At 43.9% G+C, this 24300-nt stretch overlaps 2 protein-coding genes across 5 annotated transcripts in view; one reads left to right on the forward strand and one right to left on the reverse strand.

Annotated features, from left to right (window-relative positions):
* Positions 1 to 13761, forward strand: TSTD2 (thiosulfate sulfurtransferase like domain containing 2). Of its 2 annotated transcripts, XM_071580744.1 has the most exons (9): positions 1 to 97; positions 188 to 501; positions 1411 to 1519; positions 3124 to 3249; positions 4386 to 4491; positions 6035 to 6153; positions 6774 to 6932; positions 7859 to 7997; positions 9318 to 13761. In XM_071580744.1, the coding sequence occupies exons 1-9, from the start codon at positions 38 to 40 to the stop codon at positions 9575 to 9577; spliced, it is 1392 nt and encodes a 463-aa protein (XP_071436845.1). In that variant the 5' UTR covers positions 1 to 37; the 3' UTR covers positions 9578 to 13761. The 2 variants fall into 2 exon arrangements, with proteins under 2 accessions (XP_071436845.1, XP_071436844.1); XM_071580743.1 differs by having other exon boundaries at positions 1 to 501.
* The window catches only part of TMOD1 (tropomodulin 1), a 26744-nt gene continuing 15621 nt past the window's right edge, over positions 13178 to 24300 (reverse strand). For all 3 annotated transcript variants that reach the window (XM_071580746.1, XM_071580747.1, XM_071580745.1), the window contains exons 4-10: positions 23699 to 23818; positions 20868 to 20957; positions 20270 to 20400; positions 18624 to 18731; positions 16990 to 17133; positions 16169 to 16313; positions 13178 to 14194 (exon numbers count right to left, since the gene is read on the reverse strand). In XM_071580746.1, the coding sequence (XP_071436847.1) occupies positions 14130 to 14194; positions 16169 to 16313; positions 16990 to 17133; positions 18624 to 18731; positions 20270 to 20400; positions 20868 to 20957; positions 23699 to 23818 (803 nt within the window). In that variant the 3' untranslated portion in view covers positions 13178 to 14129. The remainder of the gene's footprint in view (positions 14195 to 16168; positions 16314 to 16989; positions 17134 to 18623; positions 18732 to 20269; positions 20401 to 20867; positions 20958 to 23698; positions 23819 to 24300) is intronic.

The following is a 24300-nucleotide window of genomic DNA, read 5'->3' on the forward strand; positions in this document are numbered from 1 at the left end:
AGCGGGAGAGCGGGCGCATCCCGGCGGAGAGGCGGAGATGGTGCCGGCCGAGGCCGGCGAGCCCGGCAGGAAGCAGCGCGCCCTCGCCCGCAGGAAGGTGGGTCGGTGCCGGGCGCGGGGCCGCACCGGCCTCGGGCGGGGGGGACGCGGTAAACTCGGTAACGCGGGCCCTTACGCTGCCTTCCAGGCCTTCTCCTTGTTCGTCAAAGCCAAGGAGGTGCCGGCCGCGTCCCGGTGTCCCGGCGGCGGAGAGGGCGTGCGGTGGCGCTGCTGTCGGCAGGCGTTCGAGGAGCTGCCCGGCATCCACAGGCACGTGGCTCTGCACCACGCCGGAGACCTGGGGCGGCAGGACGGGCTGGAAGCGCGGCAGGAGCGGCTGGAAGCGCGGCCAGCACAGCCCGGGGGCAGCCCCGGCCAGCCGAGCGGACACGCCGGAGGCAGCCCCGAGCTGTCCTGGGCGCTCCCCGACACCAGCCACATCAGCCACGAGGATCTGACGAGGTAACGAAGCCCCTCGCCGGCTCGCAGGCCCGGGAAAGGGGTGTTGGGCTGCTCATGCTTTACGTGGTCATTGGCCAGTAGTACTCTTTATGAAATTCAGTCAAGCGACGCTTTTAAAGTAGGTAGTCTTCCCCGATATTCGTTTAGCTCTAACAGGTATTTGGATATCTTTTATATAAAGAGGTAGACGCTCTGCAGTTTTTCGTGATGGTAGTGCCATCCACGTGGGATACTCTCAGAGCTCTGTCATCCCACGTTGTTGCAGCTGACCTATACAGGTGTTGCTGGACAGCTTGGATCTGAAAGTAAGAAAGGACCATAACTAAAAGAGAAAAAAACCAGGATGTGCTGTGCATATGTTCCTTTTCTCTGCTCATTCAGATGCCTTAGGAGCTTGTTAATTGTGAAGTAGGTTCACAAGAATGTTGCTGACCGTGAGTTTGGCTTGTGCTGCACAGAGTGCAGGCACACACAGTCTTACTAAAAGTTTTGGGGTTTTAAATTTAGATAGCTCAAGCATTTGAATTTTCAAGTGCCAGCTTGGTGAATTCAGCATTTAATAGGACACTTGGTGTACATAAAAATCAGCAATTCCCGTGTCTTCTGTATTGAAAGAGCACAGAGTAGGCCACTGGTAGACATGTCCTATGCAGCATAGGTAAGTTCATTTTGTACCCCACCCCAAGACCTAGGAAGTGCGAGAGCTTTTATTAGTTAATGTTCCTTCTCTTTGAAATAAGCCAAACCCACCAGTGCTAATCCCTCCAAAGTTTGTTTTTTTGTTTCTCTGTGAAACTGCCAGAAGAAAATTGTCTGCTTTATGACTGGTTACTGCTGATAGTATACTTTTGTTCTTTCAACTCCTTACACTCTTTTTCTGTTTGTTCATCTTTACCATGCTATGGGCAGCAAGGTGGGAGAAGTACTTCTGTATTACTGTTACTGTGAGGTGAAGGATCCAGAGAAACTCTGTGCTTGGCAAAAGGCTCTGTGCCAGCATCTACATCTCACTGGCAAGGTAAGGTGTTTAGCAACGGGTGTATTCTTAAGGAAAAAAAACCATCTTTGCTTTGTGCAGGACAGTGGGGCATGTGAAGAGTCAGGTTTTTCCACCAGGTACTAGTCTGTTATGACCCCATTAAGAGAGGTACTGAAACTCTGTAAGGTATCTTTTAGAATTCTGTTTAAGAGCTAATGCTACAAACAAAAAACCATACAGATAATGTTATATCCTTTTTGGTGCTGGGAACCCTGGGCTGTGCAGCATCGAGCGAGCCTCTGACCCACACACAGCACACAGGGCAGGCCCTGTTCTTGCAAGGGTTACCCCATTTCCATCATTTGAACCATTACACGTGGAAGCAGAACAAGTCTTTTTATCATTCCTGCTGTCAAACAGAAAGAGGATATTCATGTGAGAACTTCTGATGCACTTGTAGATAAAGGCAGGGAAACAAAAAGGCATAAATCACTGGTGTCAATGGGGAGCTGCATGCAGGTGACTCAGCATTACTGGGCTGGGTTTTATCCTGCAGGTAAAGAATACTGCAGCACAACCCAGCCAGAGAGCCAAGCCAGTGTGGGGCTGGGCTTGCTCTGCTTCATGCATCCATGTATCCAAACTCCTCGGGTCACAGCTGTCTTCCACTCCAGTAACTACACCAAGCTGTAACCCAGGGCAGTGGGGAATTAGGTGAGAACAACTGACATCTTAGACTATGCCACAGGATAGCAGTCTTTCCTGCGTGGTCTTTGTTCTCTTAATTCCTGGCAGGCTAAAGGAGGTGAGTTGCTTACCTAGCTGGGCTCTTGAGGCTGTGGGCAAAGGTGAATTTCAGCCTCATGAAGCTGATGTTCTCAAGCTGTCCATGGGAAGAAGGAGGACTACTCAAGAGCAAGAGATTCCTTTTGTCTTTGACTTATCTTCCTAAGTAACTTCTTTCCTGCCCTGTTGCAGGAAGTGTGGGTGTGAAATGTCCTGAAGCATTCTCTTCTTTTTTCTGCTCAGCACTCTTGCCTGGTGGTTGCTATTTTTCTCAAATTTCTTTTTTTTCAACTCATCTCTGAGACAAGTACAGCACTTACCTTCTCGGCCAGCTGGATTTCTCCTTGCCTCTTACAGTCAACCTTCCTCCCCTTCCCCCCACCCACCACTTCAGAGCTTTTGTTCATTTGCCATTGCTGGAGATAAAATGACTCATCCTGAAGTTTAATACTAGATACGATATTAAGCGCATTCCTTTTAGCTGTGTAAGTCATGGGGCACAAGCCTATTGTTCTTCCTGAGGCAGACTTCCAGTGGGAATTTTAATGCTGACTACAGGATTTGCAGACAGAAATTTCTCTTTAGACAGCATTTCTGTTTACTGTACAGACTTTTCTGATTGTCTTGATATGATTCTTTTGAACTGGCTCAGAAGTGATTACTGGGGTTTTTTTCCTGTTTACTATTTTCTTTTTGTCAACTTCAGTATAACCATATTTTCCTTCCTTATTCAGTAGTCTCTTTCCTAAACATAGTCTTGTGCCTGCCTTTTTTATCCAGTCATATTTTGCTAATTTCACTGTAATCTGTTTTGCTGTCACTGAGGCTCAGCCCCAGCTTCTCCTCTTGCCTTCTAGATAAGAGTTGCTTCAGAAGGGATTAATGGGACACTTGGTGGAAGCAAGGTAGCTACAAGTCTCTACATTGAAGTTATGCTTTCCCAGCCTCTGTTCAAAAACATTTTGTGTCAAGAGGATTTCAAGGTATGAAAACATAATTTCTATGCAGATATTGTTAATGCAGGTAAATTAATTTTTAAGAAATAAGCACATTCCTTCTTGACAGTATTATATCTGCTGTATCAGCTCTGCTCTCCCAGCACTTACCTGGGCCAATGGTTCTTAACCATTCGTTGTTTAGATACCTTTGCTCTTCTTTACCAGTTACCATGAGCAGTGACAGCAGTTGCTACAAGCTTTGGCAGCTACGGTTGCAGCTGCAAAGCCCCCTATATATGTGAATGAGGGAGAGTGCTTCAGTCCCACCATGCCTCAACAAGCATTTACTCCAGCCTGAGTAGGTGCCACGACATACACTTAGCCCAGGAAAGTATTTCCATGCTGTCCTCTTCACCCTGATTTGAGATACTTGACTGGAAGCCTGGCTGGTTTAGGTTCATGTAGTCTTTGGTGTCTGCAATTCCATGAACTGGGTAACTTCTAGAGAAAACACACAGGCAGAGTCAAGAGGTTTCTTCATACTCCACTTAGTGTCTGGCAGGAGGCAGAGATGCTGACTTCTGCGTGAGCCTCACTATATGGGCTGATTGCTGTCCTCAGATAGTGAAGGCTGGTGCACTCCATGGCATTCTGGTAGCCTTTGGCTGCCCCAGCACTGTAGGTACTGGTTTTTCTGTGAGAAAGGAAGGCTGTTGCTAAAGCAGCAGCTCTTCTCCACACAGTTTTATTTGCAGGGAGAGCTATTTTTTTTCACAAGCAACTAGATGAAAGGAGTTAGTGAAACTTGTCAAACACAAATTCCATGTAGAGCTGCAGTGATGATTCAGTCTTAGTTTTTTAACTGTCTGTTGTGCTTGGCTGAATTTCAAGGGGAATTGTGTTAGTTACAGCTGTATGTAGATGGAAAGACAAAACAGGGGGGATTTTACTCTGACCTTCAACCTCTGGGCGTCAACATTCATGCATTAGTATGTTACTGTATTTGCTATATCTGCCTAAAACTCGGGATTTAAAGAGTGGATTTCAGCAGGAGAGAGATTTCTTTTCCTCAGCTACCAAGACATTTTCATACTCTATTGACCTGTAGAAATTAAAGTGGGTAATTTTAATCTTGACACCTGGCAAATCTGGGTGAATTGTTTTTGTGTTTGATTTCCTAGAGCAGTGCAGGAGGAGCTTACTGTTTCCCTGAGCTTCGAGTTGCAGTGTTCAAAGAAATTGTACCTATGGGCATTGATCCAAAGATAGTGTCTTATAAAGAAACTGGTAAGTTATTTGATGAAAAATAAAGCCTCTCACCCAAGTGAAAAATAAGTGAGGAATAAAGGAACAAGGTACCTTCATCAAAAATATTTTGCTCTGCACAATGGCCAGGACACAGGAGAAACAGATGCAGAAACTGATTTCTTACTGGTAGTCAAAAGCTACTAATGCAGGGAATTTACTCGCCCAGGTTTTAGTGTGCTTAGTGTTTAGCTATCTCACAAAGCTTCAGAATTAGCTTCCCATTTTGTGGGAAACGGTTCAGATGACATCAGGCAGTTACCTTCCTGTAGGGTAGGGGCATACCTTGTGCTTTAGTCTTTAGTCAGGGTTTAGAGTCACTGAACACATGCTACAGGCAGATGTAAGATGAAACTATGTATGATTGTTAGGAAAGACATTTCTATGCATTGAAGTGTTCATATCTGTTCTAAATACTGTGTAGGTGCTTGAGACTGCTCAGAAAATAAATCATATAAAGAGCTTTCCCAAGGGTCCTTGTGAAGTTTACAGTAGAGTATCTACATATTCCTGTGTTGGGGACTGCTGACTTGGCTCTACTTGTTTTAAAGCCATGCTCCTGCCTTTTGCACTAGAGCAGAGCCAAGTTCTGCATGAGGTTGATGGCACTCCCCTAAAATAGCCTGCATTTGTTTTGTGGTAACTGTAGCTGCTTAGTATGGATTATACCTGATAAGCTGTCCCTGGGTATGCATTTGCTATGACGATGCTTACATGGGTGGTAAGCAGGAGCAACAGTGAATGGCAACTCATAGAGCAGTTTGGGCCTTTTTTTCCACCAAGAGGTTTTACTGGTGCCAGACTTCTACAGCATCTTTTTGTGTTTTTGGAAGAGGACTGGTTTTTGTCCCCATTTTCTTGTAGTCTGTGAGTTGTGTGTTTGGGGATCTCTTCTTTTTGACTTTTTCCTCCTATTTTACAGCATTTTAAGTAGATTGTTCCTATTAGTCTAGCAGGTTGCTTATAGGGGTATTTTTAAATAAGGTAAAGGATTTTACTGGGGGAGTTTGTTTGGTTTTCAGTATGTTGGGAATCCCAAGTCCTGAGCAACCTGAAAGCTGAGAAACTTTCTCTAAATTGAAGTTGTACTGAAAGTAATACACACTTACAGAAATGTTCTGGTTTTATTGAGAAGAGTTTAATTTAAAAAATTGCATTTCTGTATGCTTCTGCACCTCCAAATGTAATGACAGATGAGCATAGAGAAATGAAACATTTTTCACACTTTCTTTTAGATTTTAAGAGGTGCCAGGGGATGTAACAAAAGACCAGAGACAGGCTTCTGCTGCTTCTTTTGACACGTGGGACAGTGTTGTGTTTTCTTTCATTTGCCAATAGAAAGCCAAACGTGGATAAGCTTGGTTGATTGAGTTGGGATGCAAAGGCTGTGAACAATCACAAAAATTTCTTTGTGTGGAAATCTGAGGAGAATCTGAATCCATGAGATGACACATAACATGATTTTGTAGTTCTGCTTCTCACTTATCCCTTTCCCTCCCCTCTTTTTTTTTTTGTTTTGTTAAAGGAATCCATTTATCCCCTCAGGAATTTCATAAAGAAGTAGAACAGTATTTATCTCAGGCCAGTCAAGGACAAAGCGATACCGTCTTGCTGGACTGTAGGAACTTCTATGAAAGTAAAATAGTAAGTGTTGTTGGCTTGCATCTTGATGGGGTGAAGCATTGACTATTCTGAGGGTGTAACCTTACTAGAAGAAGAGAATCCATATTCTGGATTGACTGTGATGTGTACAAAGTGCAGTAGTGAATATTAGACACAAGCACTAGCACACTTGCTCAGCAACTCAGCATAGAGCCTGCCTGGCTAAGTGCTTATACTGGTTGGGGCAGGAAGAACATGAAAGTGGTCCATGCAACATTAGTAGGGAATGTTTGAAGTAAAAGTAGCATAATTTGTAAGGGTGTTTTTCAGCATTTTTTGCCTTGTCCCATATGCCAAAAAAACCAGTGGCATCCTGCTGTCACAACCACCACTTCCTCTTGTGTTGTGGTTTGTCCTCTCTCTGATGGTACAGTTCTGCTTAGCTCTCTTATGTTTGGATGACAAGACATGCTGTGTCCAGAATCCTCCTACAGTTTTTAACATATGTTTTGATGCATAAATGCAGCTGAGGAGCTGCGTAAAACGGCTGCAGTGAGCTGACTGTTTTGGCCCAAAGGTTTGTTACTTCCTCTGTTTTGAAACACAGACCTTACCAGTAATATGTTTGTAACCAGTTGCATGGCCATCTGTTGTTACTGCAGGGACAGTTCCAGGGCTGTCTGGCTCCAGATATCAGGAAGTTCAGCTACTTTCCTAGCTACATAGATGAAAACCTGGAGGTTTTTAAAGACAAGCGTGTCCTGATGTACTGCACAGGAGGGATTCGTTGTGAAAGAGGCTCTGCTTACCTAAGGAGCAAGGTAAGATGTTGTTCTGAGGGTGCAGGAGTTGGGAAATTGAGATTGCTTTAAGGGCACTGGTCTTTTGTTTTGCTGGTAAATTTTTACTGTGCACAAATTCCTTAATGTGCATGTGGAAATAAATGCCTCTAATATGTGCTTATCTCACATTGTCTGTCAAGGATGTGGATAGTTTAATGCAGCTCAGTGTGATCTGTGTAGACTAGTGTCACAGCACTGATTGCTCTGTGAAAATAATTATATAGCGCATTTGTTGATAAGAGGTACTTTTAAGTTCTCTGTAGGAGTGTTTTAGGAGGCCTTGAGAACATTCTGCAGTGTTTCCACAGATTCTGTCTACGTTATGCTCTGTGGTCATTACTGCACAGCTTGAGCATCTCAGAGTGATGAAATCAGCCAGTCAGTGCTTTCCCAGTGTTTGTGAAATTAAATCCAGCACCCTGCATTGTTCTAATTGTGCTTTCCATCACACTCCTCTGGATCCTTCCTTCGAGGATCAAGGGAACAGAACACGTAGTTGTTCTCCAGAGATGTAAACCTTGTTTGTTTTTTCTCTGCTGCATCAGTGTAAACCCTAAGAAATTCTGCTTCTGCTGACAGTTAAGTACATAAAACCAGAATAAGCAGCAGTTCATGGAGGTTCAAAAGCATTTTATTTGTGATTCAGCAAATCTCCCTCAGGTGAGGAGGTTACCAGCTTCTTTTGATTGTAACATTAAATGCACAGTTGGGTTCGTGTCAACAAAAACGGCATTCTGGAGCTGGCCAGTAGTCCCTTGTGGCACTGCCTAGAGTTGTGAGTGCACATGGTGCCTTCTGATGATCACTTTTCACTGATTCCTGGCATTTACATTTGCTTTGGCAACTCTGGCACACCACCACTGCTGCAGTCTCCTTCAGCTTTTCTGCTAATATGCTTTAAACAGGCAGTGTGCAGAGAGGTTTACCAGCTAAAAGGTGGAATTCACAAGTACCTGGAAGAGTTTCCAGATGGATTCTACAGGGGGAAGCTGTTTGTATTTGATGATCGTTACGCCATTTGTTCCAATGAAGATATCATCTCAGGTAGGACTAGATAATGTAAGTGCAGAAGGCTGGGAAGCTATTGTAATCATTTCCAGAGATATGCAGTATAAGGACAGCCAAACTGATCTATGTAGTTCTTCCTCATACTTGGTTTGATCTTTTATTGCTAATATTTTTCATGATGGTTATCAGCTCTATGGCTGTAACACGTAGAACAGAAGTGAGAGAAAAAGGAGTCACTAAAAAGAGTTCACTAAAATTGGAAGAGTAAAAGCAAGTATTCTCTGCAGAACAGCTGGTGTTAAGAGCCATCTGCACCTATGGAGAGGCATGTCAAGCACCACTTCTGTTGTTACCTGCTTGTTGCCCACAGTGCTGATCAGACTGTGGTTGGCCAAATGACTGAAGTCTTAAGTAGTTCTCCTGCTGACAGCAGTTCTTTGCTCCAGTAATCTCACAGAATATCAACACAGACTGCCACACACTGTGAGAGTAGTGGCACCTTGTTATTTTCATGCTTTAAAATTTTCTGTAGCCAATGGAATGTCAATGACCTCTCTTAGAAGTTGTTAAGAATATGCCTGGTCTTCTGGCTGGGATTGCTCTTCAGTTACTGCAAATGAAATAATCTGTTATCTTCCTATCAGTTGCCTGGTACAACAAACAGATGGAATTTGACTCTTGTCTTTTTTTTTGAGGAAGCAGTACTGTTTTTCCTCTGAGTTGGTAATTCAAGCATAACCTCCCATTCCTTCACTGCAATCACTGTATGCATCTTGAGGGGGCCTGACTTGGTGCAGAAGTAGAACACACTCTGGATACATCTCGGCCATCTGTACAAAAGTTGCAAGGGGAAGTGGTGTGGTAGGCACCTGTGGTACAGCTAAACTGGGCTGTACCTTTCAGTTAAAGAGTTAAAACTTCTGATGTTGTGGAACAACTGCAAATGACACCCTGTCTGCACAAGCCATTGCTTGTATATGGAAGAAAGATACATGGCACCCCTTTCCTCAGCAAGCAACATTCCTGTACCCTGGTTTAGTTACCAACTGTATATCTTTCTTCTTCCCTTAGCAGTAAGAATCTTTAAATCTGTCTATTCAGAGCTAGAGGAAAGACTAGTAAGTGCTTTCCTCTTTTTCTGGGAGAAAATTACTAAGTTTTCTACATCAAAACCAGAAGTTTAAAAGTTAACTAGACTCTAGAAGATCAAGCTAAACAGGAATTAAAAACCTGGAAGACAATAGATAAGACACTTAAGTGGGAGCTGGCAGCCCCCTAGTGCCGTGGCAAGCCCTCTGCAAAGGGAACAGCTGGAGCAGTGTGGGTGTTAACTTTTTCATTTCCTTCTCGCTTCAGCATGCAGATACTGTGGCGCGCTGTGGGACCAGTATAAACTTTGTTCCAGCCAGCACTGCCGACAGCTTGTCCTAACATGTCCAAGTTGCTGCAACAAAGGTCTTACAGCTTGCTGTTCTGTTTGTCAAGAGAAGGACCTCAAGGTGACTTCAAAGGCTTCGGGACAGACTCTTAAGGAGGAATGTGAATGTACAAAGAGACGGCCAAGGGTACCTGTTGAACGTGTCTCACAAAGGATGCTGGACACAGGAAAAGATTAAGCTGTTTCATTGGCTCGTCCTGATGTGTGCTAATGTGAAGGGCTTCTATAACCAGATGCCTACCTGTTAATCAGTTAGGTTTGGAAATCATGAATATGTGTTGGCTTGGAAAGTCTTGTTCATATGCTGCCTTTAAACCCACAGTATGCCCTGAAAACCATCAATTACTTGCCTGTAAGCCTGTAAATTACCAGAGTGCCCAACCTGTCACCAGCACTACAGGATTTCTCTCCCTGAGTACAGTCTTGTAGTGTGGCCTTTACCATGGGGATTTTAGAGCAGAGTATCTGCTGTTCACAATGCAAAAGAAACTTAATGGCCATGAGAACAATTCCACTCTTCCTGCATGGAGACCTCTCCAAAAATCATGCATTTACTTCAATAGCTTGTAGTAGGGTGTGAACACAGCAGATTCGGTGTGCGTATGTGACTGCATTAGAGCTGAAGATACTTTCCATGTGCATGCCATCTCCCTGCGTCTCTTGCTTTATACCAGTGAGAAGCAAGGGTTAATTACCTGAAGTCACTGATTTAACTCTTGTGTAAAACTGGTTGAAGGCAGCATAAGGACCCCTCTTGTAACTGGAGCAGAGGCCCACAGATAGTCTGCCCAGCCATAATTTTGTGTCACGTAGGAGGAACAGCAGAAACAATTCTCATTGCAATGCTGTCTCCATGGGAACTGTTGTTTCCTTCAGCTTGTCAGTATATGAAATACCCAGGGATCAACTCTGCTTGCACTAAAAAACCCTGACAGCTTGAAGTATGTTGAAACAGGTACACAAAAAAGAGAGCACAGAGACTGTCAAAATACCAGCATTATGGCACTGGAAATGATGCATGTGTGCCTAAGTGTCATCAACAGCTATAAGGAGAATTCAAGATCCTTTATCTGAGTTAAATAATTCAAGATCTGTGAAGCATTTGTGTTTTTTAAACATGGGTTGAGTTTTTTAAAAGCTGTGAGATGTTTATGCAGTTTCCAGCACTGGTTAGTGGAGAAATCATCTTTGAATTTGAAAGGACCTACAGCAGATGAGCTCAAAATACTTTCCCACATGCTGCTTTGTGTGCCTGATGCTGTACAATGTACAGAAAAGATTTATTAATAGTGTAGATGTGTCTTGACTGAAAAATGTCTTTGAAACATACTGCCATTCTGGGAACTAAACAGCAGTTAGTCATTGGGGATTTTTTACTGGCAACTGCTTTTAAAGGTAAGAAAATGGTTGATGTACGTTTCTGCAGTTGCTTAATACCTGTTAGGGCTCTGTTATTTTCACACAGATTGTAACTTTCTCTCATGGTGCTATTAATTCAGCAAGGCCTCAGTGTTGGCTTGACTAGCAGCATAAATACATGGACATTGGTTCCATTAAAGCCATGATAAGCATTTCTTCTCACTTCCAGTATTGCTACCGTAAAGTGAACAGTTCAGCAACTGTCTTTATGACAATTCCATTAATGAGGCAAAACTTTGAAACACATGAATATTGCCTTTGGGCATCTTTCTAGGATAGTATTTAATAGTAAATCTGTGAAAAATCCATACTGGAGAAGAAATTGGAAAATTCCCAGCAGTAGACACCTTCAGCAGAAGTCTAAGGAGTACCTGTATTTCCCTGGCATCTTGCCTTCCTCCCAGTCTTTGCTGGCTGGTTAACCTGTCTGGTTTTGAGGACTGGAGAAGCATGCAAGTTCTCTGGCTAGTCTAGTCTACAGCATGATGGGGAGTGCTCCAGCTTGCATAGTGTGCTCTTCTAGTGTTAGGCTAAAAAGAACACAATTTTGTAATTCAGTCTATCAGCAGGTCTAGAACACTGTAATCAATTTGTAAGGCTGTGTCTGTATCACTTACCAGTACAGAATGGCAACAATTATATTTTATATGTAAACTTTTGAAACATCTGATGATAAATAACCTTTAGTGCTTCCACTATAATTTTTTAAGTACTGTACAAATACATGTCACCTGTTATGCTGGAGGTGCTTAATTCTGCCACGGTAAGTGCTGAAACCTAGCTAGACTCTGATATGGTACAAGGTGCATTTCTCTTGAGAGCTCCTGGCAGCTGGAGATTCTACCTCAGGCAGAGGGTAGCCATGAGGCCTCTTCTGGTCCTCACTGCACTAAGGCAAAGGAGGAGAAGTATCTGAGATGTACAGACGAGGGCCCATAAAGCCATGTTCCCTCAGCTGCAGAAAGCAGAGGGGTAAGAGACAGCCTCCTTTTTGCAAGTTAGCCTATAAGCAGCTCTGTATCCTCTTTCCTGGAGTAGTTTTGTTGGATTAAGACAAATAAGGACTTGCCATGTGAAATGCTTTGTGGTGGGATCCAGTGGTAATGCCTGAGAGAAGGCACATTAGCTCAGGGAGGGAAGTTTTCAGCAGGACTGGCTGTTGACTGCCAGGTGCTGCAGTCACCAGATGGCTTTTTCCCCCCATTTTCCTGGAGAGCTGCTGAGAAGAAAAAATGATACATTTGCTCCTAAATATCCCCATTTTGTAGCTCCTTTGCTGCACAGTTTAATGCCTTTCACCACAAGGCCTGATGCCTCAGCACTGCCTGTCTCTGCTGCACAGTGCTTGGCTGTCAGATGCATCTTGCAGCAAAGTGGCTCTGTGAGGATCAGCTAAGGAACCTGGAATGATCCCGCCAACTTAATATCCCCTTGGGCTACAGTGAAATGCAGGACAAAGTTCTTGTCTTTTTTTTTGCTTTTCTTTCTGTTTTTTTGAGGACTGGTTTTTTTTTCATGCAGAAAAAGATGCTGTAGTAGTATCCATAGCAGTGCTCCCTGCTCTGCAGATGTATCTCCTTGCATGTCTGGGTTTCTTAGCACCATCCAGATTTTCCAGGATAAGATACACTGATGTTCTTCTGAGGCCCGTGGAAGAGCTGAGCCTGTACCATGCAAGTTTGAGTGGATGGCTCAGCTGAAACTCCGTGGTTCGGATTTGGTGATTTAGTTGGCCATTTTGAAGTCTTTGCAGTGCACATAGAAGAAAGGGGCTGTCAGCCAGTTTCTTCATTTTAATGTTTTCAAGTATTTTTCTTCTGTAGTATTTTCATTTTCTGATACAGAACTTGCAGAATGGAGGAAAGAAGCTGTAGTGAAGCATTTGATATGACACCATTGTCACTTAAGATTTGAAGAGAAATGTGTTTCCCACATTGCCGAATAGTGTTTCTCTGCTTTGCTGGTCAGAGCCAGATTGTTGGTGGTGTTTGTCCACAAGCTCTGAAGAAGTTTTTGGGACTTTTGCCAGAATATGTGTAAAAGGCTGACAAACTTCACTCACAGACATTTAAAGGCAGATTTCTATCGAGAGAACATTTTCTAGGATGTGTCATCCAACCAAGATGAAGGCTTCAGTACAGCAGTGCTTCTTCCAGGAGCCTCTTCCTAGCAAGCAGGATCTCACACACTTCAACAGTGGGAGTTTTGGATGTGATAGTGCTGAGTCCAGGCCACTGCCTGTGTGGGAGCCACACAGGCCTTGTGGGGAATTCCTCCCAGGCTGCAGGATGGGTGTAGACTGACAAAAAGCTGTCAGACCGTATGGACTGCAAGTTCAGAGTGGCAGAATTTCACTTCATAGGTTTTCTGGGGCACAACATTTATTCTTGCATTTATGTGGACATAAGGGACAGCAGTAAAAGAAACAATTCCTAGCAGAACAGAATTTAATTAATGGACATGGTAATTAATGGAATTTGACTTGTTTCCACTGAACATCTGGACAAACACTTTTAACATTAAGGAAACTGAAAGGAGTGGAAATTAGAAGAGAAGGCTCTCATTTGGTGATTAGTTTGGCCATCTCTGTGGGGTTAGGATTTGCATCATATCTCTAAAAGTGACTTGTTTTCTTCAGATGTGCATAGAAGGATATTGACGGGTCCTAAACCACTCAATTTTTGAAACTGTTTTGTAATTGGTGGCCTTAAGTTCCATTTGTGCTGGAGGTGGAGACCAGTTTTTTTTCTAAGAAACACAGGATTTGAAACAGCATCTTCAATTAAATGATTCAGCAAATGTCGGTAAAAAATTGTAGTTCACAGTTCTTGAAATTAGCCATGTTTCCGGATGGTAGGAGTGCTTGTTAAACTAGTTGCTCTTCTATAGTTACTTGAGATGAACTTGGAAAAAAAATAAAGTTTTTTTTTAATACTTCTATAATTTGTGTGAAAAATTGTATCTTTCACTCATGCATACCACATCCTAACTTTATGAAATACCATGCAGGAAACTTATATAAAATTAAGTCCCAGGTTCATTAAAGTCACTTTTACACTGGGATGTACTCTAAAATGAGATTGCTTAAAACCAACAGGTTATTATTGGCTTGAATAGTTTCCAACTCTACAGAAAACATCAACAGTCCTACTGGATAAAATCTTCAAAAAAACTATAGCCACTAGTTAATTTCAACTGTTAGTGCATAAAACAGAACTGAGGCACCACAAATACTTGATCAAGGCACTTAATTGCCTTTAGATTTCCACAGTGTAGCACAGATCACCGGGAATGACCTCCACAGCCAGGAACTACACTCCAGTTCTGCACTTGGGAAAAATAGGCCCATTCAGCTCTGCAAGTCTTCTCTTCCTCACTGAAAAAAAAAAGAGAAAGAGGAGTCAGCCATGGCAATGGGAAAATGTGTGGATGGCAGCTTGGCGTAACTGCGCTGGAAAGGAGCTGGGAGATGCACGTTCTGTCCGGAAAGAAGAGAATTCCGTCTGAATTCCTGCTTAGGCAGCAGGCACAGCCTTACACAGTTTAAAATCAAGGAAGGTAAGATGAGGTTTCCCTCCTTATGAATTTTTAAGGTCAGAAGCTACTTTCAGCCTTACCTCTCTTATCTACAGTCATATTTCAAACAGTTTGTCTGTAGAACTGGACTTTGGCCAATGTATCCTGTGATGCTAACTGATGTAGAAACAGCAGGTGACAGATGCTACAGTTGTTCCTTTGCTAGACTTTCTCAATTGCCTTTTCAAATAAAAAAAAATCAATCTCATTTCTTATCCTAAGCTTGCAGGCTCCAGTCCTCTGATCATGATTAACATGGTCAAAGCAGTCTCATCTCTAGTCTTAAAGTTGATTTACACCTACGACAGCTACACTCATGACTTTTGACAAAATTTGTGCAAAGAAAAAAGTATAAAGGGGATGCAGGAGTTAGTTCATGAGGATGAATGTAAACGCCTTCATAGTTGGTTCATAAAGAGCATCTTAGAGAACAGGAGCTATGCAACCAAAACCACTTTCTGGTGGCATCAGTTGATGATAAACAAGAGTACTGGAGTGGAGCACAAAACAGAGAGCTATTGCTGAGAGGGAGAAAATTGAATTTTTTCTGTACTTATACATTGTCCAGGTGTAGAGCTGAGATGCTATTGCCAGAAACCATCAGATCGATGAATATGAGCTGCAAACAAGAACCAAATCAGACAAAAAATGCAGATCTTAGTGGTCAAAGAGGCAGAATGCACAACTGTTAACACAGAAGGCAAGTTGTGAATTCATCCCCTTAACAGCAGGAACAATTAAAATACTAGGTTTAAATCTTCCAGCGGATTACTCTGAATGCCAGGTGCTGCAGAGCAAAAATCTTGCTCTGTTCCAAAGGACAGATTCTGCGATTCTATGACAGAAAACAGCAAGCCTTTTGCAGTGCAGTTCTCTATGACCAGGATTGCAGCCATAGGCAGAATAAATACACAGTGAAGTGTAAGACTGAGTTGTGTGAAGAACTGGTGCATAGCTCTGCTTGGCTGTGCTTCCATGGTACCAGCTGAAGCAAGATTGATTTATTTGTTTTTACAACACCACATATTTATGATCTGTCCAGGTAAGGCAGCCATTGAGTACAGTGTGGTGGGTGTGTTACCTGTATTCAATAATGCTCTGCTGGCCTCATCTCTACAGCAGCCTATAGCCAAGCAATTGAAAGCCTTTGCCATGAGCATTGGCTGAAATGGCAGTTTGCAGACTTGCCCACATTTTGCTTCACAAGCACTTCTGACCACTTCATTGAGAATATAAAGATAACCAAAAGACATGTCACTTTCTGCATCTCCCTAGAAACAGTTCCAGTTTCTTTTGTTAAAGGGCATGGGCCAAATTCTCCTGTCCAAGTTCAACTCTACTACTTTTCATCTCCTTGTTCAAGTGGAGGAAGACAAGCAGTTGGCAGGAATCACAAGGGCTAGCAGCTCATAACCCATGTGCCTTATGCTGTATCACAAGTTGTACCAAACCACATCAGCAGCTCTTGCTCCTTCCCAACAATACCCACCATCACTGCAAAAAATGCTACCTCTTCTCGGAGTTTTAGCTTCCCAGTGTCTCCAAGTCTGGAGCACAACCCACTGCCTGTCTTGACCGCAGCTGCACTGAGGAACCTATCAGTGAAGACTGCTTCCCTCCTGGAGGGGCAAAGCATCATCAGGCCCTTCAAGAGGTGCAGTCTAATTCACACATATCTACTGGAGCTTTCGTGTGAGCAGTTCTGCCCTAATTCCACCAGAAATGGCCCATAGGACCTTCCTATGCTTCCTGGCTTGCAGCCAGCCTGACTCACCTAGGTCGTTGTTGTTCATCATAGCGTTGGAGGCACGAAGTCGGGGACCTTGCTGAGTGAAATGGTACCCAAACTTCAGTAGGGAGGTGTTTTTTTCCAAGATATTTGCGATTTCCATTTCTACTTTGTTGCCCAAGGGCTGGCTCTTTTGAAAACAAAACAGAAAATGAAGCTGGTCAGGTCAGAGTGTGATTCAGAGTGAGCACTTAGATCTGTCATATCCACCTCTTCCCTCCTTCTCTGAACCTGTTGGTCCATTCAACATTTCTGACTTGGAGTTGGTAAAACAAACCACTGGCACGTTTCTGGTACCAACTCCTAGAGCAGACATTCCCACAAGTCCTTTTGCCCAAAGACTTTATTTCTTGGACAGACTAACGGCTAGGAGAAAGCAGCTTTTTGAACTCCAGTCATCTATCCCTCAGTTCCCTGTAGCTCAGCTGCTTCAACCCCTAGGTTTCTCAGGGAGCTAAACTTGCCACAGCATCTGCACCCTCTACAGATCTCCTTCTCTTCCCATTGCATTCTAGGAAAAAATTCAGTTTTACTAAACACACATTTGTATTCAAGCCCCTGCAAGAGGTCAGAGCAACGCATGATATTGGACAGGCACATCACCATTCTCCACGGCAGCACCAGAAAACATGGAAAGCTGCTTGAACTGCTGCAGCCTTTATTAATTACTGTGGATAGCAGCAGATGCCGCCCAGGAACTGCAGCAGAAACAAGACTCTGAAAGCAGCCACCCTCCACCCTGAGCAGTCATGGGGTTTCCCACAGGCAGGACACTTGACCAGAGCTCTCACTCACACACACTTTACCTGGTTGTCGATGCGCAGTTCTACCAGTGATGTGTTGCCCTGGAGCGCCTCGACAATAGCCAGGATCCCTGACCCAGAAATAAAGTTTGATTCCACATTCAGGGTCTTCAGTGTGTTGTTGACCTTCAGCATTTCTGCTAGGGCCTGTGGACAGAGGTGGGCAGGAAGAACAGCAGTCAGACTGGCAGGGGTAGAGCACTCCACAGCAACAGAGGCAGAACTCCCTGTGCCTCCAGAGGACTCCAAAATGGTCCTAGATGCTGAGCAGTTTCACTGACACCAGATGGAAGTGCTCTGTGCAGAGTGAAGGGAGTTTCCCCACTGCTGCAGGGGGATTCCTGAATGCAAGCATGCTGGAGGCCACACAAAACCTCATATGGACAAATCTTTAGGGCTACCCCAAAAGGTGCCAGTACCCACCTGCAGCTGTCCTGTGACGGCCTCATCTGTCCATCTTCTAAAGTCAGCATGGTGATGACAAGGATGCTAGCCAGCATTGCCCTGCCTCTGTTCTGACTGGGGCCCTGCATGGGGTTTAGATGCTTCCCATTATAGCAGGCACGGAGAGGAGCACCTGTTGTGTCCTCCCAAGTAGCAGCACAACCATACTGACTTTTGCTTCCCTCAGTGGGTAAGACCAGAAGTGGGCTGGAACACTCCCAACTACCCTGACCTGATCAGATGATCTCATTTCATATAAAGTGAATGGCAAGATCCATCTATGCCATGAAAGAAAGTAACAGAAGGTGATGCCCAAGTGGCAGGGCTGATCTAACTCACAGCAGCTGGCCCCACAGCGACCGTAGCCCTGCACAATGCCCCTGGAGCCTCAGATGGCACCAGTGCAGCCTGCACAGGCTTCCTCCTTACTCCAGAATGCCTAACATCATGTGAGGGCAGTACTTGCCCTCCAAAAAAGTTTTTTTCTTAACAGGAAACTGGTGTACATATGTGTGGGGAGGGGTAGGTAGGGGTGACCTGGAAGAATAAGAGCAAAAATTGGTTGCAATGCTGCTGGAGAAGTGCACAAAGATGCAGCCTGGAAGGTGGCATGAGGATCACTCAGAATGCTCAACACCTCTCTGCAGTCCCACCGATATTTAGGATCACTTGCAGCAACCACAAAGACCTGTTATCACCTACAGAGGCCTCATGTAAGAGTGAGTCCTGCTTCTGCACTGTCTGCACAAAGGAATATATGAAAGAAAGCTGGAGCAGACGTACAAGGGGAGGAATGGGTGTGCACACAACACACACATTTTTGTACCAATGGAAAGAAACTTCCAGAAAGAGAGAGAGAGACAAACTGCCTTTAGAAAATGTCACAAGAAAGTTGGTTCTTGTGTCACGCTCCTTTTCCAGGAGGTCCTTGAGGACAAATATGAGACTGAATGAGATTAAAAGATTGCACCCTGAAATCTCTGTAGTTGAAAAATTAAGTGAAGGAACTGATGCCTGTCTGTTGCTGACTTCCATTAGTGTTCCTGAAACAGAAACACCTGCACCAAACACCAGAGGTGTGGAATGTGCCAAACGTGACATAAGGTAGAAGCAGTCAGTCAGTAATGCCGAAAATACCTTGCCTGACAACAGTTCCTGTCACAACACCAACATGATGAGGCGACAGTACTTACAAAAGCAACAGGATCATTGCTCCGTGTCCCAACTATACTGAACTTCTTCACGTACGTGTTGTTTTTCAGTGCTTCCGCAAAGGCTTTTAAAGTTGGTATGGGAATATTCTGTGAAAAGAAATGCAGAAAACCAGTGTTAGACCATCATCTGTATGAAGGAATATGTAATACATTTAAAATATACTTCTAATTTCTCATCAAGGTCAAATCACCAAATGGACTGAAGTAATTCAGGAAGGGGTTGATAAACATTTTAACAAGTTCTCTTGCTATAATCAGCAGTATCTAAGGAGCATGACAATGTCTTCATCCTAGTTCGAACTCTGCTACAAGCTCACTGGCTTGATTTGAAGCCACATCTCTGCTGTTTTATTTAATTGCCCAGAAATTCAGCTATGTAGGAACACAGGTGTGGTGGGGATGTATTTAACCTGGATCTATCAGCCCACAAAGCATTGCTCCTGCACTCTCTAGCACAGTGACAGCACTGAGTAACATTCATATCATGTTTAGAAAATTTCCATATATGGGGCCTGATTTAGAAAGCCCTGAAACAATCTCCTAGTAACACAAATCACAGACACCTCTGAATGCTTTATGCAACATCTTTCAGGCTAAGATTTGCCATGCTAGGTCTCAGCACAGAAAACAAAATGCTGTTTATCCTGAGTTCCTTCAAAATGAGTATTTTTCACTTATCAAGCACCATAGATACCCTCCTTTTCACCTTGCACAAAATTTCACCTAAAATTGTAAGTGGTATCTTCACCTTGGACTTCTTGCCACACCATTTGAATCCCACCATGTGGAATCACCTGAACTCAAAGCCATCTGCAGAGCCATAACACAGCACCCAGCAGCTTAGAATCTCCACTGTCACTACTCAGTTCTCCAGACTGTGTCCAAAAGTCATTAGTTCAACACACAAAAGTAGTGCCTGCCTGCCAGTTCATCAGACTTGTGTCCTCAGGGGACAGGGTCACTAGCCAGAATCAGATGCATAAAAGTAAAAATAATTTTGTTACAGAAAGGTGCAGGTACCATGGTAAAAATGTCTTTAATGTGCATATGCAGTTAACCACGTTCCTGCTGTTTGGCTATATCATCATTCAACAGACCACATGGAATGGAAACTATTTATTCGTATGTGTATGTGTCCCAAACACAACAAAAGAAGTGGTGCTATATCCTGATTTGCTCTCCACAAGAAGTAAAAGAGCTCCACAGAAAAGGATGGGTAGGAGACGGATAGGGCCACCTGCAAGAAGGGAAACTTCATATTTTCATGGCAGGTATCAGAATTGTGAAGCCCTTTTGCCCCTCCACCAAATATGCCTGACTGAATCCTCACAGAAACCTAGAACATGTTCAACCAGACAGCCTGGAGATGGGTCTCCCCAAACTACCCTCAACACAGCTCCATTCTTCCAGGCACTTAGAGGAGTCCTTCTGCTACCAAACTCGTGCCTTTGTCCCACAGCAGGTCAATCCCTGTTGCCTACAGTGGAGATAGGAAGCACTGGTGTTTCTTGTCCAGCTATGCTCAGTGTTATGGTACTGCTCTAGGCAGCAAAACAGACCTCTGCCTTCTGTGGATCAGATGTTTGAGCCTGTTAATAAGAGGAAAGGGTAGAGAGGATATATACCATAATATTGTTAAGGTTGACTTCTTCAAGGTCAGGATCATTGCTTTCTATTCGTTTCAGAGTTTCCTCCACATCTGTTGAGTTTGGTTCCTCATCAGGAACTGGTTTGTACTGTGTGGGCTTGATCACACCTGCAAGTGAAAAGCAACACATGAAACTGAAAGCACCCTTAGCACCAGTACCTTTTCTTTGGGTATGTTTGTTCTCTTTCAGAAGCAGAGAGGTGGAGGCATAGGAGATGGAAGCATGACATGACAAATAGACATGAAATGAGAGACCCTTCTACTGGGGTCAACCAACACAGGACAGCCTGTATCTGCTGCTATATGCTTTCAGGGTCCAAATCTGGGTGACAGAAGGCACACTGCTCCCATGGGGCTGTTCCCTAGGCTGTGCTAGTTCCCCAGTGATACCAGGGAAATGCCTGACACTGCACTGGCTCTCACAGAGCAAGGATGCACCTGAGGCAGCTCCAACAATCACAGGCTGCTTTGACATTCACGCCTCTAACCTTCAGCCTAAAAATAATTTCCACTTTGCCCCTGCTAGCAGCTTCAAAGCCAAATACTGCAGCGTGCTAACACTCTAAATCACTTACTGTTCAGTCCTTCTTTGTTCACGATGGTGCTGCTCCCCAGTGCCTCATAGTACTGCTGGTTACTCATCAAGGTGTGCATGCCAAGGATGGCTACAGAAAATGAGAACACAATTTATTGCAGGCTCCAAAGCCAGGAAACGACACGTAGATGCTGCCTGGGATGGGAGTCTGAAGCACAAGCTTGGAACAATATAAAAAGGTGGGACAAAGCCCACTGCTGTCATAAATACACAACAGGGCTCAAATATGCTCCATTCTTTATTCCAGTGTAGCATGATTCATAGGAGAAGAGAAACATCATCTTGTGCATAACAAATAGACAAACAGTAAAGGTTCCCCGGTAGCCTACCTGACTCAGCATCACAAAAAAAAATAGTGTGAAAACAGTACAATGCTCAAAAATTGCCATTGGTAGGCTTTAACCTAAGTCCAGCAGGAGCCTGCACATTCTTGTCACCCTTGTTCACCTGGGCATGTGCCACACACTGCAACAGTCCAGTTTGTGAGGTGGGTTGTGCTCCACACAGAGCCCACTGATGCCAAGGCAGCAACATATGAGGTGACTGTCACCTGAAGCGTGGATGGCACATCATGTTTTCACTCAACAACAAGCGTGGTGTTGTGCTGTTGATTTTTGTATGCTTGAAAGTTGACATTTTGAGAAGCTAAAGCTCTGCTGGCTTGGTTGAGATGCAGAGAGTGATGAATGAAACTCAAACACTGTAATAGCCCAAAAGCCAAACTCAGCAAATTTGTGTCTCTCAGCCTCATGACTGCAAAACTGATGTGCAAATGCACATTGAACCATGACCAGGGGGCTCTGGTAACATTCTTACCAGCTGTAAATGAGCAGTAGGAAGTCAATGGCTTAGAAACATTTGGGCAAAGAATCTGTTTATGAAAATAACCCTACTATTCACAAAAAGATCAAGTTTCAAAATAAATTGATTTTTTTAATCAACGGCTTTTTTTGTTTTTTAATAGCTATATAACTTTCTAAAGAAAAATGCATATACATGAATACTTGTTAAAACCAACACATCTTGAACTAATTTTGACCTCTGGAAAGACACAGTGGTCAAAATAATAAATTTCTCCCTGAAATTCAAGTATGCCACCACAAAGGCACTATGCTTTAGTCTTAGGCTTGGTTGACACTAGTCTGTCACCATTTTCTTGTTGCTTTGGCCAAGAAGTGCTGGAAGTTGAAGGACAAGGTTATCCTTGAAGTCCAACACATGAATAGCATCTGTCATGGTGACAGCTCATCATGACTCCAGATCTAGGTTGCACAGGCAGGATATCCAGGAGGAAACTGTGTCAGTGAACTTCCCCATGGCCCACAGCACATCCCCAACTGGATCTCACAGAGCCAGTTTCCATCTGAAAGCCTAAATGAGACTGGGCACTTTGAGTTTGCTTGTTTGTACTGTAGCAGGCCCTTTTTTCTGTTATATTCCCATAGATGAAATTTTCAGAGGTGCAACACAACTTGGAAAAGTAATTTGCAGGCCCAGCATTTTGGGGACACACATACCCCCCAAAACATAGCTTATTTGGAGAATGAAATCTCTTCATCAGCCAGGAGTGTGAGTATCTGGACTGCAGAGAGAAGCAAGGATCTGCTGTCATGACCACTCAGGAAGTTTAGGGGCTAGAGTTTGTGCTGATAAGACAAGAGTGATCCACTGTTTCTAAGTCTAGCGCTTACTGTGTATTCTCCAAAAGAACTCAAGCAGAGCAAAGGCATCCCATTTCTGCCTCTCTCAGCTGACCAAAGGCATGGGAGCCCTTCCAGGACTACTTGGGAGCTACCCTCCTGGCCTTGCCAAGGAAGGAATCCAATATATCACAGCTGCCGATCCCTACTAAATAGGCAGGAGCAAAATGAGCTCCTGCTAAATGAGCCCTGCTAAACAGGCAGGAGCAAGTCACTGTCAATATTAAGACTTCAGCGCAGCTTGTATCACATCAGTACTCCTGCTGCCACGTCAAGTGTACTCTCGCAGCAACTGCAGAACAAGCTTCCATGAACAGCATTTCTCTGTGGAAATAACTGCTGCACAGATATGGAGAAAGGCAGATTTGATAAGATAGGCCTTCATAGTACTCTAGAATAATAGTAAAAAAAGCAAAATCCAGAGATGCAATACTTGGCCAAGGTGCATATGTTGAAAGTCTTAATGGAGAAACACATTTCTAAGCCAAAATACAGTATTCTTAAGATGTCTAGCTCATGTACTTATTTTACAGACTTACAGATTTCTGGAAAGGAGGGTACTTCTAGGGAGTATCTTGTCTGAAGGAGACAAAATGAAGAAGCAGCCAGAATCCTTGAAATGTTCATTGACTGCTAGACCAGGAGGGCACATGTGAGCTCCATAAAACACCATGGGGTGTCCATATGCTCCTTTGGCCGAGGCATGTCATGTCCCAGCCACAGAGCCAAATCCATGCTGTGGGCTTCAGCAAGATACCCAGTCATCTGACTGAATGACCACACAAATCACAAGAAATTGGTAGCTTTAAAAATGTGTTGAAAAAGCTCTTTAACAAACGGCAGCTTTGAGTGCCCAGTGAAAGACTTCTCTAACTTGACAGCTCCCTTAATGGGTTGCACAAGAAATCCACATTCTCACTGGGTCAGCTTGACTGTTTCCTAAGGTTTGATTTGAAGAAAACATTTTTAACAAAGAAATAAAATTCTGTCAAAACTTATAGCATTCAGATAAACAGCAAAAAATGCAACAGCTCCTTTGTTACAAAAGAACAAGTAAAAAACTGCAGTAGTTGAACAACTTCAACCTACAATTGTTATGAAATTATTTTACCAGCAATGTCACAGAGCTCTGCATCAGAGGCATTAGCAAGGGCTTCCTCCAGTTCCGGCTCCAGAGTCACACTTTCCAAAACGGGATCCATTGGCTTCTGCTTGGGGATCCAAGCTTTTCCTATAAATGCAAAGTGAAGTCACTCTCAGTATAGCTGGAACACCTATTTCACAGATAGCTGTGCAGACACATTTCCATGGTTTGAGATTTGAGCAGCGGTAAGGACAGAGCAGGGCACAAGGACCTAGAGAAAAGTCAGAGGATACACTGAATCCCTTCCCATCAGCTTGGTCTGAGTCCTGCTGTGATGAGGGCCAGGAGGCAAATGCAGAAACCACCAGCTGTGGAGCTGGGCTCCTTCAGCAGCACAGCAGGCTGCATCTACAGAAGCCCCACTGTACATTTGTACAGGATGATGGCTTTCACAGCATGGCACCCAAAGCCACACACAGCCTGACTCTGCAGGACTTCACTTTTTTGAAGGTTGCACAAAACTAGTGAAGGTGTTCCACGTCTCACACAGACCAAGAGAGGTCAGTGGCTTGGACCCAGCACCACATCTGCAGGATCAGTCCCGTCACCGAGACAGCTCCTGCTGCTAA

This window comes from Pithys albifrons, chromosome Z, assembly GCF_047495875.1.
Source record: "Pithys albifrons albifrons isolate INPA30051 chromosome Z, PitAlb_v1, whole genome shotgun sequence".
In the NCBI taxonomy this organism is placed as follows: Eukaryota; Metazoa; Chordata; class Aves; order Passeriformes; family Thamnophilidae; genus Pithys; species Pithys albifrons.